The sequence below is a fragment of the Urocitellus parryii genome, chromosome 12 (genome assembly GCF_045843805.1).
Source record: "Urocitellus parryii isolate mUroPar1 chromosome 12, mUroPar1.hap1, whole genome shotgun sequence".
In the NCBI taxonomy this organism is placed as follows: Eukaryota; Metazoa; Chordata; class Mammalia; order Rodentia; family Sciuridae; genus Urocitellus; species Urocitellus parryii.
In genome coordinates this window covers 90731314-90745635 of record NC_135542.1, presented here as the reverse complement: position 1 = coordinate 90745635, position 14322 = coordinate 90731314, and the positions used below count along the sequence as shown (strand labels likewise).

Below are 14322 nucleotides of genomic sequence, written 5' to 3'. Positions count from 1 at the left end.
ATGAATAAAAGTAACTCTAAACATCAATTTCCAGGTTTTTGTGTGGATGTAAGTATTCAACTCATTTGGGTAAATACTAAGCAATGCAATTCTTGAATTTTATTATAAGAATATGTTTGGATGGAATAGGAAGCACCAGGAATCTGTCTTCCCACTTAGAAAACAATTATACTGGCAGAATCTGTCCAGCATAAGTATTTTTGAACTCTGGAGTTTATTGACAATATGCAAATTCTAGGTAGAAGCCTGGACCTTGAAATGTAGCTAATTTTGTTGGATTTCATTTCGTATCACAAAGGAAACTCTCTGTTCCCAACCCAGATGCCCAACAGCTTTGAATGTCGCACACAGCTTGTGGGAGCCAGGGTGAGCAAAAAGGACATTGTCCTCCAAAGTATCATGTTCTGATCACTGATATCTGCTTTTCATCACAGAGGTTCTTAGAGGCTAGTAGCATTGTCATAAGCATCTTCTCTTTTTGAAGTGACTCTCAGGTGATTGAAAAGGTTGGTATGTTTTTTTCTTTTATTCATCCCTCTTCAGAATCCATATATTAAAGGCTAAGCCGTTCAAATGCCACTGCATCATTGAGAAAAATTAGAAGGTGACTGGGAAGTCCAGAGAAAGGTCCAGCCTCAAAAAAGACTTGAGAAAGTCTTAAATTTATATATTATACTAATCTTTTAACACAACAATCAACAAAACCAGAAGAATAACAAACAAGAAGTGTAGCAAAAACAAACAAACCCTAGAGAGGTGAGAAAAATCTCATTTCCACAATTATCAAATTATGAAATTATCAAATTCAAATGTTGAGCATGAAAAAAGTCATAAAGCATACCAAAACAAGAGAGTATGACCCATTCAAAGGGAAACAAGTGAACAGAAGCTGTCCCTGAAAAAGATTTGATGGCAGATACTTGATAAAAAGACTTTAAAACAGCTGACTTAAGGACACTCAGATAACTAAAAAAGATGTGGAGAAAGAGAGAGAGAGAGAGAGAGAGAGAGAGAGAGAATGTGTGTGTGTGTGTGTGTGTGTGTATGAACAAAATGGAATTATTACTAAAGATAGGAAAGTCAACAAAAAGCCAAAAGAATTCCCTAGAGGTGAATAGTACAGTAACTGAAGTAAAAAATCGCAATAGGGGATTAAAAAGCAGAAATATGAAAGAATCAGTCATATGAACATAGGATAATGGAGATGATTGAGTCTAAAGAACAAAAAGAAAAATAATTGAAGAAAGGTGAACAAAGCCTTAGGTACATATTCATATTAGTCTCATATATTATTTTTCTAGTCTCTAATTTATTTCTGCTCTTAAGTATTTCCTTCTTTCTATTCTTTATTTGTTCTACTTTTTTTAGTTCCTTTAGATGCAATTTTGGCTGTTTGTATATAAGTTTAGCAACCCCTGTTCTTTTTTTAGTTTCCATGTACATAGTATATCTTTTATGTGTCCATTTTTGTCTTTATGGGATAAATTAATCTCCTTATATGTAAAATAGTTCTTGATATGTAAATACTTACTTTTGCTCTTTTGTGCAATGTTTACTGTTTATAGTGCCTTTGTTTATTCCAATTTTACTATCTTCCTTTGTGATTGTTGGATCTTTATGGTGGTATACTTTGAATTCTCTATCTTTTCTGTATCTACTATTGGTCTTTTTCTTTGAGGTTATCATAGGGTTTACATAAAAATTTTTAGTTATAACATTTTATTTTAGACTGATAACTTCAATCTCATAAAAATACTGTACAGTTTGTCCTCCCTTTGCTATTAATGTCACACTTTTCATCTTTTATATATCATGTATCCATTAACAAATTATTGGAGCTATAAGTATTTTTAGCACTTTGAAAAAATTATGGTAGAATTTAAAATGATTTGCACACCACATGAACAATATTAGAGAAATCTGAATTCAAAATTTAAATATGAATTTATCTTTCTTTCTTTTTTTTTTTTTCTTTTGTACCAGAGATTGAACCCAGGGGCAATTACCTACTGAGCCACATCCCCAACCCTTTTTATATTTTGTTTAGAGACAAGATCTCATTAAGTTGCTTGGGGCCTTGATAAGTTGCTGAGGCTGGAGTTAAACTCGCAATCCTCCTGTCTCAGTTGCTCGAGTTGCTGGGATTACAGGCATGTGACACTATGCCTGGTCTACATTTACCTTTACCATTGAATTTTATACTTTCATGTTGCTTATTGGTATTGTGTTTTTTCAACTTGAAGTATTTGTTGTAAGATAAGTCTCATGCCTTTATTTGTCAGGGAATGTCTTTATCTCTTATTTATTTCTGAAGGATAACTTTTCTGGATACAGAACTCTCATTTGACAAGTTTTGTTTGTTCTTTGAGCCTTTGAATATTTAATTCTACTTATTCCTGGCTTGCAAGATTTTTGCTGAAAAAAGGTCCTATAGCAGTTCCTTTTTATATTCTACTTTTAAGATTTTCTTTTTGGTTTTGACTTTTGGCAGTTTTGACTTTAATAAGTCTCAGATAGGGCTGGGGTTGTGGCTCAAGCGGTAGCGCGCTCGCCTCTCATGCGTGCGGCCCGGGTTCGATCCTCAGCACCACATACCAACAAAGATGTTGTGTCCGCCGAGAACTAGAAAATAAATATTAAAAATTCTCTCTCTCTCTCTCTCTCTCTCTCTCTCTCTCTCTCTCTCTCTCTCTCCTCTCTCACTCTCTCTTTAAAAAAAAAATAATAATAAGTCTCAGATAGTCTTCTTCAGGTTGGTCTTTTCTGGGGCTCTGTTGTACTCATGAATTATGATTGTTGATGTTCCTTCCAAGATTTGGGATGTTTTCAGGCAATATTTCTTTTAAATAGTTTTTGGATCATTTTCATCTCTCTTCTTCTTTGGGGCTCTTAGAATTTATTTGTATGCATTATGGCAACACATACTTTTTTCTTTTTTTTTATTTCTCTAGTTGGCAAATGTCAAATGACCTGTGTTCAATTTTTACTAATTATATCCCATGATTGAGTCTTCCATTGAAACTCTGTATTGATTTTTTAAAAAAATCCATCCTGTATTCTTTAACTGCCTGATTTCTGTTTGGTTCTTGTTAAGGTTTTAATTTCTTTGTTACATTTCCATTTTTTCATGCATTATATTCCACATTCTATTCAGTTGTCTATGTTTTCTTGCATTTTGTTGAGCTTTTTACAAATGATTATTTTAATTTTTTTAGGCAATTTATAGGTTTTCATTACTTTGGAGTCAGTTACTGAAGCTTTGTTGGTTTCCTTTGATACCATCATGTTTTCCTGTTTCTTTCTTTTCTGGGTACCCATGCATGGGTGTTTGCTTATTTGAAGGAAAAAAAAAAAAAAAAACACTTTTTCCAGTCTTTGTAGACTGGTTTAGGCAAAAAAATAATGTCATTTCCTTTTGAGTCTTGTCTTATTTCATTGCTTCTACTGTAACAAAATACATGAGACTACTGAGTATTTATAAAAAACAAAAACTAAATTTTTTGCAGTGGTGGGGGCTAGGATATCCAAAGTCAAGATTCAGTCGACTGGTGAGGACTGTTCTCTGCACCCAAGATGGTACCTTGATGGTACATCCTCTGGAAGGAAAGAACTCTGTTCTCACCTTGCAGAAGGCAGAGGGCAAAATGAGACAAATTTCCAAGCCCTTTTCTAAGGGCACATAATCCTATTTGTGTTGGTTGGCTTTTCATCACTGTGACCAAAATGCCTGAATATAACAATATAAAGGAGGAGAGGTTTATTTTGGCTCCAGGGTTAAAGGATTTTAGTCCATGAATAGCCAGTTCCATTTCTTTGGGCCTCAGTGAGGTAGAACATCATGGTGAAAGAGTATGGCAGAGAAAAGCTACTTAGTTTATGGCAGCTGGAAAGCAGAGAAGTGGGAAAGGAGAAGGGATAATGTATAGTCCCCAAGGACATGTCTCCAGTGTCCTTCTTCCAACCATTCCCCACTTGCCTACAGTTTTCATCTCCTCTCTGTATCCCATTCAAATTATTAATCCATCAAATGAGTCAATTCAGTGATAATCCAATCACTTCCTCAAAACCCCACCTTTGGACATCTCTGTATAGTGGACCAAGTCTTCAATAAATGAGCTTTTGGGGGACATTCCATATCTAAATGATAATACAATTCATGAGAGTTTTTTGGGTTGTGGAAGGTGGTACTGGGATTGAACTAGGGCCTCACTCATGCTAAGCACTCATTCTACCACTAGACTGCAACCCCAGCACTGGGTCACCTTTTAAAGGCCATACCTCCCAATACTGTTACATTGGGAATTAAGTTTCAACATGAAAAAAGTAATTTTTAAAAAAGTTTCAACCTGCATTTTGGAGGGTACAGAAATATTCAAACAATTTCAGATCCACTAACTGATGAGATTGACTCCAAGATAGTGATTGAGTGGGGTTGGAGCTGGTTACATGGTTGCTGATGGGTTCACAGATGGTAGGCCTACATCCTGTTCCCTGGATGGCCTAGACTGTCCCAAGGACCCTGACCCACAGGGTTGCTGTTCTAGGGATTTTGTTTCATTGTTCACAGATGGCAAGCCTGTTACCACTTGTGCCAATGGGTATGACATCCTCTAAGTCACTGAGAGGGTTGCTGTTGAGTTGCTGGGCAGGCAGTACTAGCCCCTGAATGTGAGAAATCCTGAAACTGAGTCATAGGGCTACTTTAGAGTCTATTACTAAGATCAATGTCTGCAGGACTGCTCCTCAGGGTATAGCTGGGCATGTTTCCCCTGGTTCTCTTTGCTGTCAAGACTATTCAGACAGTAACTGAGAGTGCATGGAGTCAGTGTCAAGCTCTTTTTAGGATCTTCTGTGGACTGTGGTGAATGAGTTTGCCCCTACCATCCCAGACTTGCATATCTTCCCCTAGGTCTCTCTGTGGGTAGGATAGCTTCACATGAAGCCTGAAAAGGGATGGAAGTGAATTTCAGGGCCATTTCCATGTCCATGTTCATGTCCCAGACCAAGTTCATAAGCCATATCACCCAAGGCACAAGTAGGTATGACTCCTTCAGGTTCTTGTGGTGGAAGAATTCGGTAAATCAACAAAGACCAAATGGGACTCTGGCCAAATGGAGATCTGGAGCCAGAAATACCATTGGCAGTTCTGCCACTCAGACATAGTTCTGCCTTCTCAAAGTACCTTGCTTATTCTTGGACTCTCCCAGGATTTTACAACCTCCTACCCTAATCCCTGTATCCACAAAAGCACTTTTATTCGTGGATGACTATTATAGCTATGTGAGGCTATAAGTTGGGGACCATGTATTCCGCTTTTTTGGTGACATATTTTCCTTTATGAGATATCTACTGTATTTTTGACTATTTTCTATTATTTAGCTTTTTTATTAATATTATTGAATTTAATAATTCATTATATGTTGTAGATATAAGTTCTCAAACATGATTTTTTGGATGTTTTCTATAAAGTCTATGGGTTACATATCATTTGCCTATTTATTCATTCATTCATTCTTTTTTTATCATTGGACTTTTATAGTTATACATAATATTTGGGTTCATTTTGAGAAAATTATACATGCTTAGAATTTACTCCATTTCAGACCCAGTTCCTTCCATTATTCACTCTTATTATGGTTAAAACACATATAAGATCCATGCTCTTTAACAAATTTTCAAGTATATAATGCAGTGTTCTTAACTATAGGCATGTTTTCCTATAACCCTCACCCTTTCTTGAAGTGGGAGATCTAGTGAGTTAAGTTTTTAAATTGTTCTCCTTGGTTCTTATTTCCTTATGTTCTGGCCGACCTTTCTCTGACCAACAGGACCTGGAGTGAATTCCCTAAGGAGTCCATCAACTCCTCTTTGTAATTAGCTTAGTGAAGCCACTGTGAAGTGATGCAAGAAGGTTTTAACTTCCCCAGAGCCACACTTGGTAGTCTAGCACACCCCTTATCTGTTGCTCCAGGGAGCCAGATACCAGGAAACCATTATATTAATACAGCAACAACAGCCCTTATTTTCTCAATCTCACAAAAAAACACATGTGACCTGACATGATCTTAAGATATAAACAAGCACTCAATATACTCTAGACTCTGAAATACTGAATTTTCTTACTTATTTGGAATTTTGGGCAAAACCAAATCACTGATCCATTCAGTAAGAGCTATGTTTTCTGTTGTCAGTGCTGGAAGTTCACTGAGAGTATTAGTATATGATGTTGTCCGGGGACCTCTCTTTTCCACTTTGTAGATTGTCTTTTCACTTTTCTCTTATTTGAACAAATTATGTTTTCCTCCTGCAACTGCTATTTTACCTGTTTGCCAGACATTATACTAATCTTGCTTTTCTGAAATGTTTTACCTTGTTCCTCATCTTCCTTTGAAAATTGTTCTTGTTCTATGGACAGTCTGTGAAGATTAAGAAAGAATTTTGTATTCTGTTTCTCACAACTTGACTTTTGAACAATTCCCAAATGTCCCATCTAAATACACAAGTTACAGACTAGTACAGTCATTTTGACTCTTCAAAGCACATTCTAACTCTGTCATTTAATTCTAATTTAGTAAACTGAGCTTTTTATGTATTTTTTCAGATGTACCAGTTAAAGTTGAAATTCTTTTCCTTCCCCTTCTAAGTGACAGAGTTTGTTAATTTTATGATCAGCCTGCAATAAATCTAGAGAACATTTTGAGATTAATGAAATCCCTTTGATAATTTTATTTTATTATACTGTGACAATTATTAGAAGTGTGAACTTACAGAATATTTTTGCTAAAATACTATTACTTTTAAAAATTATTACATCTCATTAGACTTACATGTATATGAGAATATTACAGGTTGTTGGATATTTGGTAGGTAAAATAAGTTTATTTATGATTTATCTATGATTTTCTTTTTCCTCTTGCCTTTTTTCTTGTAACTGTATAGCTCCTTTTAATTGTTATTCTAAAATGAAGATATTTTCTTCACAAACTTCAATGAATTGACAGTTTTCTTATTGAACAAGACTTTTGCAGTTGCAAATTGGATTTTGTACCACCTTCAACTCTGAGTCCCTACTGTGATTAGAAAGGGCAAGGTAGAATGTTGGAGAGAGCCAAGTCCTCTGGAGATGGTTTGGTGCTGATCAGAGTCTATACTAAACTTAACCTTCCTCCCAAGAGATTGCTACCTTGCCAGGCTCACTGGAACTTTGAAGTCTCCAAGTGATAGGCGTTGGACAAAGCAGTATTTGATTCTGTGTTAAATGGAGCAAGCACCTCTGTTTCCTTGCTGATAATGAGGCCACATTGCAGAACTCTAGGCTTGGAAACTTTCATGATGGCCTAGGTCACTTAGAGACAGAAAACCTACCTCTCCAGAGACAAGTCCATGTACACATTGGTTCCACTTGGCCACAGTTGCATGATTTACCCCTTTTTATGATGTCAGAAGATGGAAAGTTTTCATTGATGACTGTAAAGGGAGTCCTCTTGTATTTATGTATGATTGGTTCATATATATGCATCAGCATGGTATAGCAGGCTGGGAGCCTCTTGTCCCTCTCCTGTGTGTACTTTTCTTCCTCTCTGTCTGTCAAGCATCTATCTGGAAATTTGGGTGTACAGACCAATCCCAGTTGGCTATAGTGTTAAATCTTGGATAAATTATGTCTCTAGTTACTAGAGAAAGCACTGCTGAATCAGTACTACCACATGAAGTGTGCATGTGTGCATGTGTGTGTTCTCGCATTTCTTGTTTTTCGGTTACAGAAGTGGTCTATATTAATTTGAAAATTTTATAAACTACAAAGAATACAAAAATCTTCTCACAACCTTCCTGTCTGTAGGAACCTTGGTTGGATTAGGAAGTATTTACTGTTATGTTTTCTATGACTATTTTATATACCTGAAATCAGGATATGCATAAATTCTCATTTTATTTTTTTAAAACTCACACTTCCTCATACTATTAACATTTTAAATATATTTAAAAAATGAATCCATAAGGATAATCATGTTTCTGAGGATACATCATATTTCAAAGTTACCAGAGATGTATTGTATACATTTATTGACTTTTTTTCCAATAAATTACTGTCCCAAGCAACAGGCTAGTAATTAAGCCTATAAATATCCTTTCAATGAAACAATCAGATATTTGTCTATAATTAAATTTGCAATGCCATCTCACTAACTCATCACTGAATGGCAGCTGCATTTCTTCTAATGTTTTATCTTAGGTATAGAACAGTATTTCTTAACCTTTCTTGGGTCACCAACCCTTGTGAGAATTCGTGAAGGCTGTGAACCTTCTTTACAAAGAAATGCATATTCACATAAAAAGCTGATTATAATGATAATCAGTTATGATATGCCAGGCACTCTGCCAATTGCTTTACATGTGTTTTTTTGTTTCATCGTTGTTATGCTATAAGGAATGCTCAGCTTTTGAGATAAAGATACTCATGAGATAATGCTCTCTCTGAGATTAAGATATTGAAGTGTAAAGATTTTAGGTAATTACCTCAAGCCCAGAAAACTAGTAAGTAGGGAACTAGGGCTCAAATTTGATTTTTCTCTGACCTCAAAGTCTTATAATCATTGTGCATGTAATTTTAGGGACCTCATCAATTCCTAAAGCCTGTTTATTGATACTCAAGTTAAGGACCTATAGCAATCCAGAGATTTTAATTGGCAATGACAAGTATTTAATGAATCTTGCTATTTGTGTGACTTATTTAATCAAAATATAGTATTTATTAAGCATGTACTATTTGTTAGTGATAATCTTTATTCCTAAAAGTTTTCTGTCTACATGGGAAGGTAAGAATTACATACATGAAGCAGTGAGGAAATAAATACCAATATGAAGTCAAATATAGAGTAATCAGGTATTTCCATAAGCTACATGTGAAAATTAATCTTTTTATTTTGTCATACCTGGTGCAACTGTCATTGTTTAATCCTCTGATTTTTAAAAGGGTAAATCGTATCCTTTGGTAACTTGGGGGACTCAGTCTGTCATAAAACTGAGGTCTGTAAAGTGACTCAGAACTAAATATGCATCATATCCAGTTTCCTGAGTGATTTCATCGGCTTCATCAATTTGCTCCAGGAAGCATGCCCAGTAAGCAGGTTCAAAAGGTGTAGCCAGTTCCCAAGCATTCAAACTATGTATCACAGAGTAATTGTGTTGAGTTGAGCATACATAAGAACATCTTGATGGTTGTTGCATTTTGACTTAAGTAAGTTCCTGCTGACAGAGGGGACTTCAAATGATGTAACCTAGACTTGAGCAATGGAGGATCAATAGTGATAATCTGTCAACCTTGGAAGAAACCATCCAGCCCAGGAAACTTATTTAAGCTGACCATGTAACAAGGCTGTCAAAAAGAATGGCTATAGCCATAATTCAAAGAACTGATTTCAACAGGCACATAGTATGAGACATTTGTACATTTGAGTTGAGCAGCTCCTGTATATGAGGTTATCACAGATATTGATTATTGTTGATGTGAAGAATGGATTATATCAAGCTTTCTGTTAACATGGCCTTCATCAAGTGTTTGTACAGTTTTAGAATTTTGTCTTATAAAACTTTTTCCTTTGGGGCTCTATCATAGTAGAATCAATTTATAAATAGCATTATTCTTCTTCTTAAAACATCTAAAAACTTTAGTACTGCTAATCATACAAATAGTTTATCTCCTTCCATTTATAAGTCATTTTATTTAAAATGTCTATAATAAGAATATTTTATATAATTATATAATATGTTTGTGCTATATTTAAATTAGTTTAATACATTACTTAACATTTCATTTCGCATAGTGTTTCCATAATCCATACAATCTAAGTTGTTAGAATTATTTCTTGAAGTAGGAAAAGATTTTAAGAAAATCTGTTATGTGTAAGAAGCTCCCAGGTAGAAAATATTTTTAAATAGCTGAAATTCTCATTATTCTTCACAGGTCATCATTTGTATTCATCCAGTTGTTGAAGTAATTTTAGAGACATATGTATAAATATCTTGATATATTTTATTTAATTTCAAAAGAAGAATATGAGACCAATTCTGTAGTTTCTTAAATTCCGTCCTGAGGAATACATATATTTGATATAAATTTATTTTCATATTTGCTTCGAACAGTCACAAATGTAAATACAAGTTGATATTAAATGTCCATCACACTTCGTCTTCAAGGAGAGAACTGAAGACATAGTAACTGTCTAACTTGGAATTTGTTCTTTGTGTGTGCGCGTGTGCGTGTATAGAAAACTTAAGACCTTTTGATTTCATAATAAGCAGGGCTCAGGGACAATAAAACTTGACATTCTTAACTGTTACTAGTATTTGTCCCTATAGCCTTTTTCGGTTATCTTCTTTTTAATGACAAGGAAGCACCAGACTCATAAATTGAGCCTGTACCCAAGGCGCTACTGTAAATTGCAAATAGCATTGGTGTGGTCTTTTCGACCTACGATGAAACTCGGGTAGAGGGAAGAGAAGAATTTTAAAAGTACAATGAAAATAGAAGTCAAGAATAAAAAATACACTAGAAGGACAGATGTTTCCCTAAAGTTTGCAGTGAGATTTATTTGGATGGGCATTTTCATATCCAAAAATACACTTTTGCTCAAAAGCCAAGCGCCCGATTGGGATAGCCTTTGCTGCTGGTGTGTATGTGTGTGTATGTGTGTGTGTGGTGTGTGGGTTGGCACTCATGAGATAATACAAATAATCAGTGAGGGAATAATTAATGGTGTGGCAGGGAATATTTTTTGATAAATGCTTGGGGAATGAGGTGACAAGCGTGAAATTAGAAAATTCCTTTAGCGATCTAAAATATAAATAGCTTTCGGAACTGAAAAGAGTTTCACAGCTGAAGATTTTATTGTGTTGAGAGGAAAAACTTTTTTCTCTCCCCCACTCCCTCCTCCTTTGCAAGTTGTTTGTCCATTCACAAAACAAATACTCTGAAGCCCAGCGCGGCTCATGGGAATAAATTTCAGGTCGAATTAGTACAGTTTCCTTGCTGTCAGGATGCTGGAATTAATGGTGTTTTGATGACACGAATTTTGAAGGGCAAACAAAGAAGCTGAAGGGAGAGAGACATGACTCCTTAGAAGCTTGGTCCTCCTCTCCCCCAGCCTCTCTTGTCTTCCCTGTCATCCGTCTGCCAATCTCCCTGTCCATGGTTAGTTAAAGGCGCTTTTTATCCTCTTTTCTTTCCCACAGAGTTTGCCAGATCCGGCCCGGTGCCTGGGTTCCAGGAGGACACGCTGCAGTTGGCCTTCATCGACTTGAGACAAGTAAGTCTTTGTGTTTTTGTTTTTTGTTTTTCTTTTAAGATGTGTGACTGAAGACCATCAGGTCTTAAGGAAAAGGGGAGGGGAGGGGGATTGGCGTTGGCGATTCACACTGGAGACCTAAGGGTTTTTTCCCTGTGTTTGAGGCCACCTCTTTTATTTAGCTATCTGGGATCCTTAGCTATGGTGGAGTTAAAGGTTTTGTGGGTAGAAGGGAAGGCAGGGGGGTGGGAGGAGGGACCCAGAGAGTAGAGGGACTCAAGTGACCCTCAAGTGATGCGACCCATTGTGTTGTAGTTGGCTTCTGCAGACACAGCAGAAAGATAACTCGTCAAACCAATGCTAAGCAGGTGCACTGATGCAGAGACTGCCAGCTTGGACAACTTTTGTTTGTGGATAATGTGACTGCAGCGTTTAGGAAAAATGAAATATTTTACATTCTGGATTGTTGGTTTGGTTTGTTGACTTTTTCCTGCTGCCTTAAGTCTTCTCTTTGCTTGCTTTGTAGAATGTGGTTAGCCATGAGTGACTAAGTGGTCGTTTTTGAAGATGATTAGCAAAGGCCCTGACCAGCCACGCTAACTTGACAGGCAACCCGCTAAAAGAAACGTGATGAAAGCTGGGACTTAGGCGTACCTGAGCTTTGGCAAGCCCATTAGATAGAAAGCCGTGGTATCTGTAGTTCTGTGGGACTGTTTCTTGCAGATTGAAATGGGTGAGATGGTAGGCCTTGGTGGTTTGGATATAGTGGAACAGGATGGGCGGGGGCCCAAAGAGGGAGAGAGTTAACTGGGCTCTGTCATCTCTTCACTCTGAAGATGGATGGGGTTGGATAGAATGTGTGAATGAGGTAAGAATCAATGACTGATGTTTCTCTCCTATTAAAACAATCTTTTTTTTTTGTCTGTTTTAAAAAGGGGGTTGGCTTTGTTTCTCCTGCCATAATGATGCAGTGCCTCTTATTTTCAGAGCTGACATAGTTTGCATTCTGAAAACTTTTAGATGCCCAGGGTATTTCTTAAAGCTGTAGGACCCCTTGTATCGGTAGACTCCTTACCACTGGGACTTGATTCATGCTAGAACGGCTTTTAACCTATAATGGATGGCCTGAGCTACCCCTGAATCCTTGTGGATGGGCGGTGTAATCTGTCATCTGATGACAATTCTGGAAAGCCCTGTTAAGTAGAAAACAAAATTGTGTGTCTACAGACCCGCCAAAGTTTGAGGATTCAGGCTGTGTCCTAGAAACGTGTATCAACTTAATATTTGGGGGCCAGCGTGGAGATTCTCTTTACACATAAAGGCTTTCCCAGCACGATCACAAATGGAATTATCTCATTCCACTTATAAGACCTTCCACCTGTGGATTCAGTAACTCAACTGAAATGCTCAGGTTTTAACCCTTTAACTGATGAAAGATTGAAAGACAGTGATTTTGCTTTAGGTTTTTTGCCTCTTGGATTCCATGTTCCCCCTCCATTTTTGTCCATTTTTTCCCGGAAACTTCTAAGACAATTGACTTTTCTTGGAAAGCAGAAATTGAATTTCATTGGAGAAACATATCCAAGAAGAATTTTTTTTTTCCTTTTTCACTATTCATGAGAAGGAAATGTGGTCATTCTGTCCAACTTGTGGTTTTGGTCCCTATGGAAAGCAACTAGTGTTCACAGAAAATGTTAACTAAGGGAGTAAGTTAGAAAGCACAGCCAAAATAAGGTGGATCTGAGCCGGCAGTGAATGCTTCAGTACTTGGGAGCTCTCAGTGAGCAGCAGTGTGGTTCTTGCTTAAGTTCCTATTTTCTATTACATTTCTGTTCCCAGAATTTCATCATTGGTGTTTTAGTGGTAGAAACCCAAACTCCAAAATTTTACTAACAATGAAAGACTATGCCTCTTCCTACTGAATCTGTTCCCTAAATTCTACTTATATCTGTCTCTATTAAAGCAGCTTGAAGGGTCAATTTTCCAAACTAAATCATGTGAAAAACTTCCTTAACTTTTGGATTGTATTAGCAGGCCTTAGGTAAGTTGAATCACCATGTGAAATATCGATCTCTTTGCAGTTTATCCTAGTCATTCTCAAAACTTAAAGTGGACATCTTTTAAAAGGAGACTTCTGAACTATAGAAATGTTCAAACTACAAATAGAAAGCCTGAGAGTATGTTTCCAAAGGAGATATCTTGACATCAAATGAGGCACAATTTGTCCTTTTACATGTACTCCCCTAAAACAGGATTATTTAAATTTTGTGGTTGAGACTGATATTAAAATTCATATAGTAGAACTTGGCTTGATGCTTAAATCCCCCGCACAGCACTCGAGACTATACTTCAGTATCCTCAGGAAGGAGAACTCAGTGCCTGAAGCAGCAAGCTCACCTTAGGGCAAGATGATTATTAGAAAGATATTTCTTAAGTTAACTAAAATCTGCCTCACTTAACATTGGCTCTTTGTCTCTATATTTTTCTTAATGCATTCCTAATGTAGGGGAATAGACTTTCTAGCCCTGGATTATTGAGCCTCTTATTTGCCAGTCATTGAGCCTTTTTTACATGTAGAATTATTATCTAGTCCTCATATGGTTGATTTCATGGACCTAAATTGAAGATTGTACTCTCATTGGTCATGTTTTTCTTTCAAACATATTCTTAGCAATACAAATTTTATCAATAAATAGAGTGGCCTTGCTAAACCTGTTTGAGTCTAATATATAGCTTATAAACTGATTTGTTTTTTTCTTTGTAAGTCACAGATAAAAATATTACATGGGAATAGCAGAAGTTAAAGGAAAGGTTAAAGTTTAACACAGGATTTAGGGTTCATACCCATACAAGAATGGGCTCTGTCTCCTGTGCAATACAGTAAGAGCATTCTTTTACTGCCATTGAGCGTATTCAGCTCACTGGTTTATAATAATCATTTTGATCATGCTTTCATATTCTCCTTGCATCAGAGTTTCAGACACTATTAATTGAACGATAATTTTAAAATATTCAAAACATGGAATGTTGATGAAAT

The 14322-nt window shown here is 36.4% G+C and overlaps 1 protein-coding gene across 2 annotated transcripts in view; it reads left to right on the top strand.

Moving 5' to 3' along the window:
• The window catches only part of Exoc6b (exocyst complex component 6B), a 607479-nt gene that overhangs the window by 453892 nt on the left and 139265 nt on the right, over window positions 1-14322 (top strand). For both annotated transcript variants that reach the window (XM_077791770.1, XM_077791769.1), the window contains one exon: window positions 11233-11306. In XM_077791770.1, the coding sequence (XP_077647896.1) occupies window positions 11233-11306 (74 nt within the window). The remainder of the gene's footprint in view (window positions 1-11232; window positions 11307-14322) is intronic.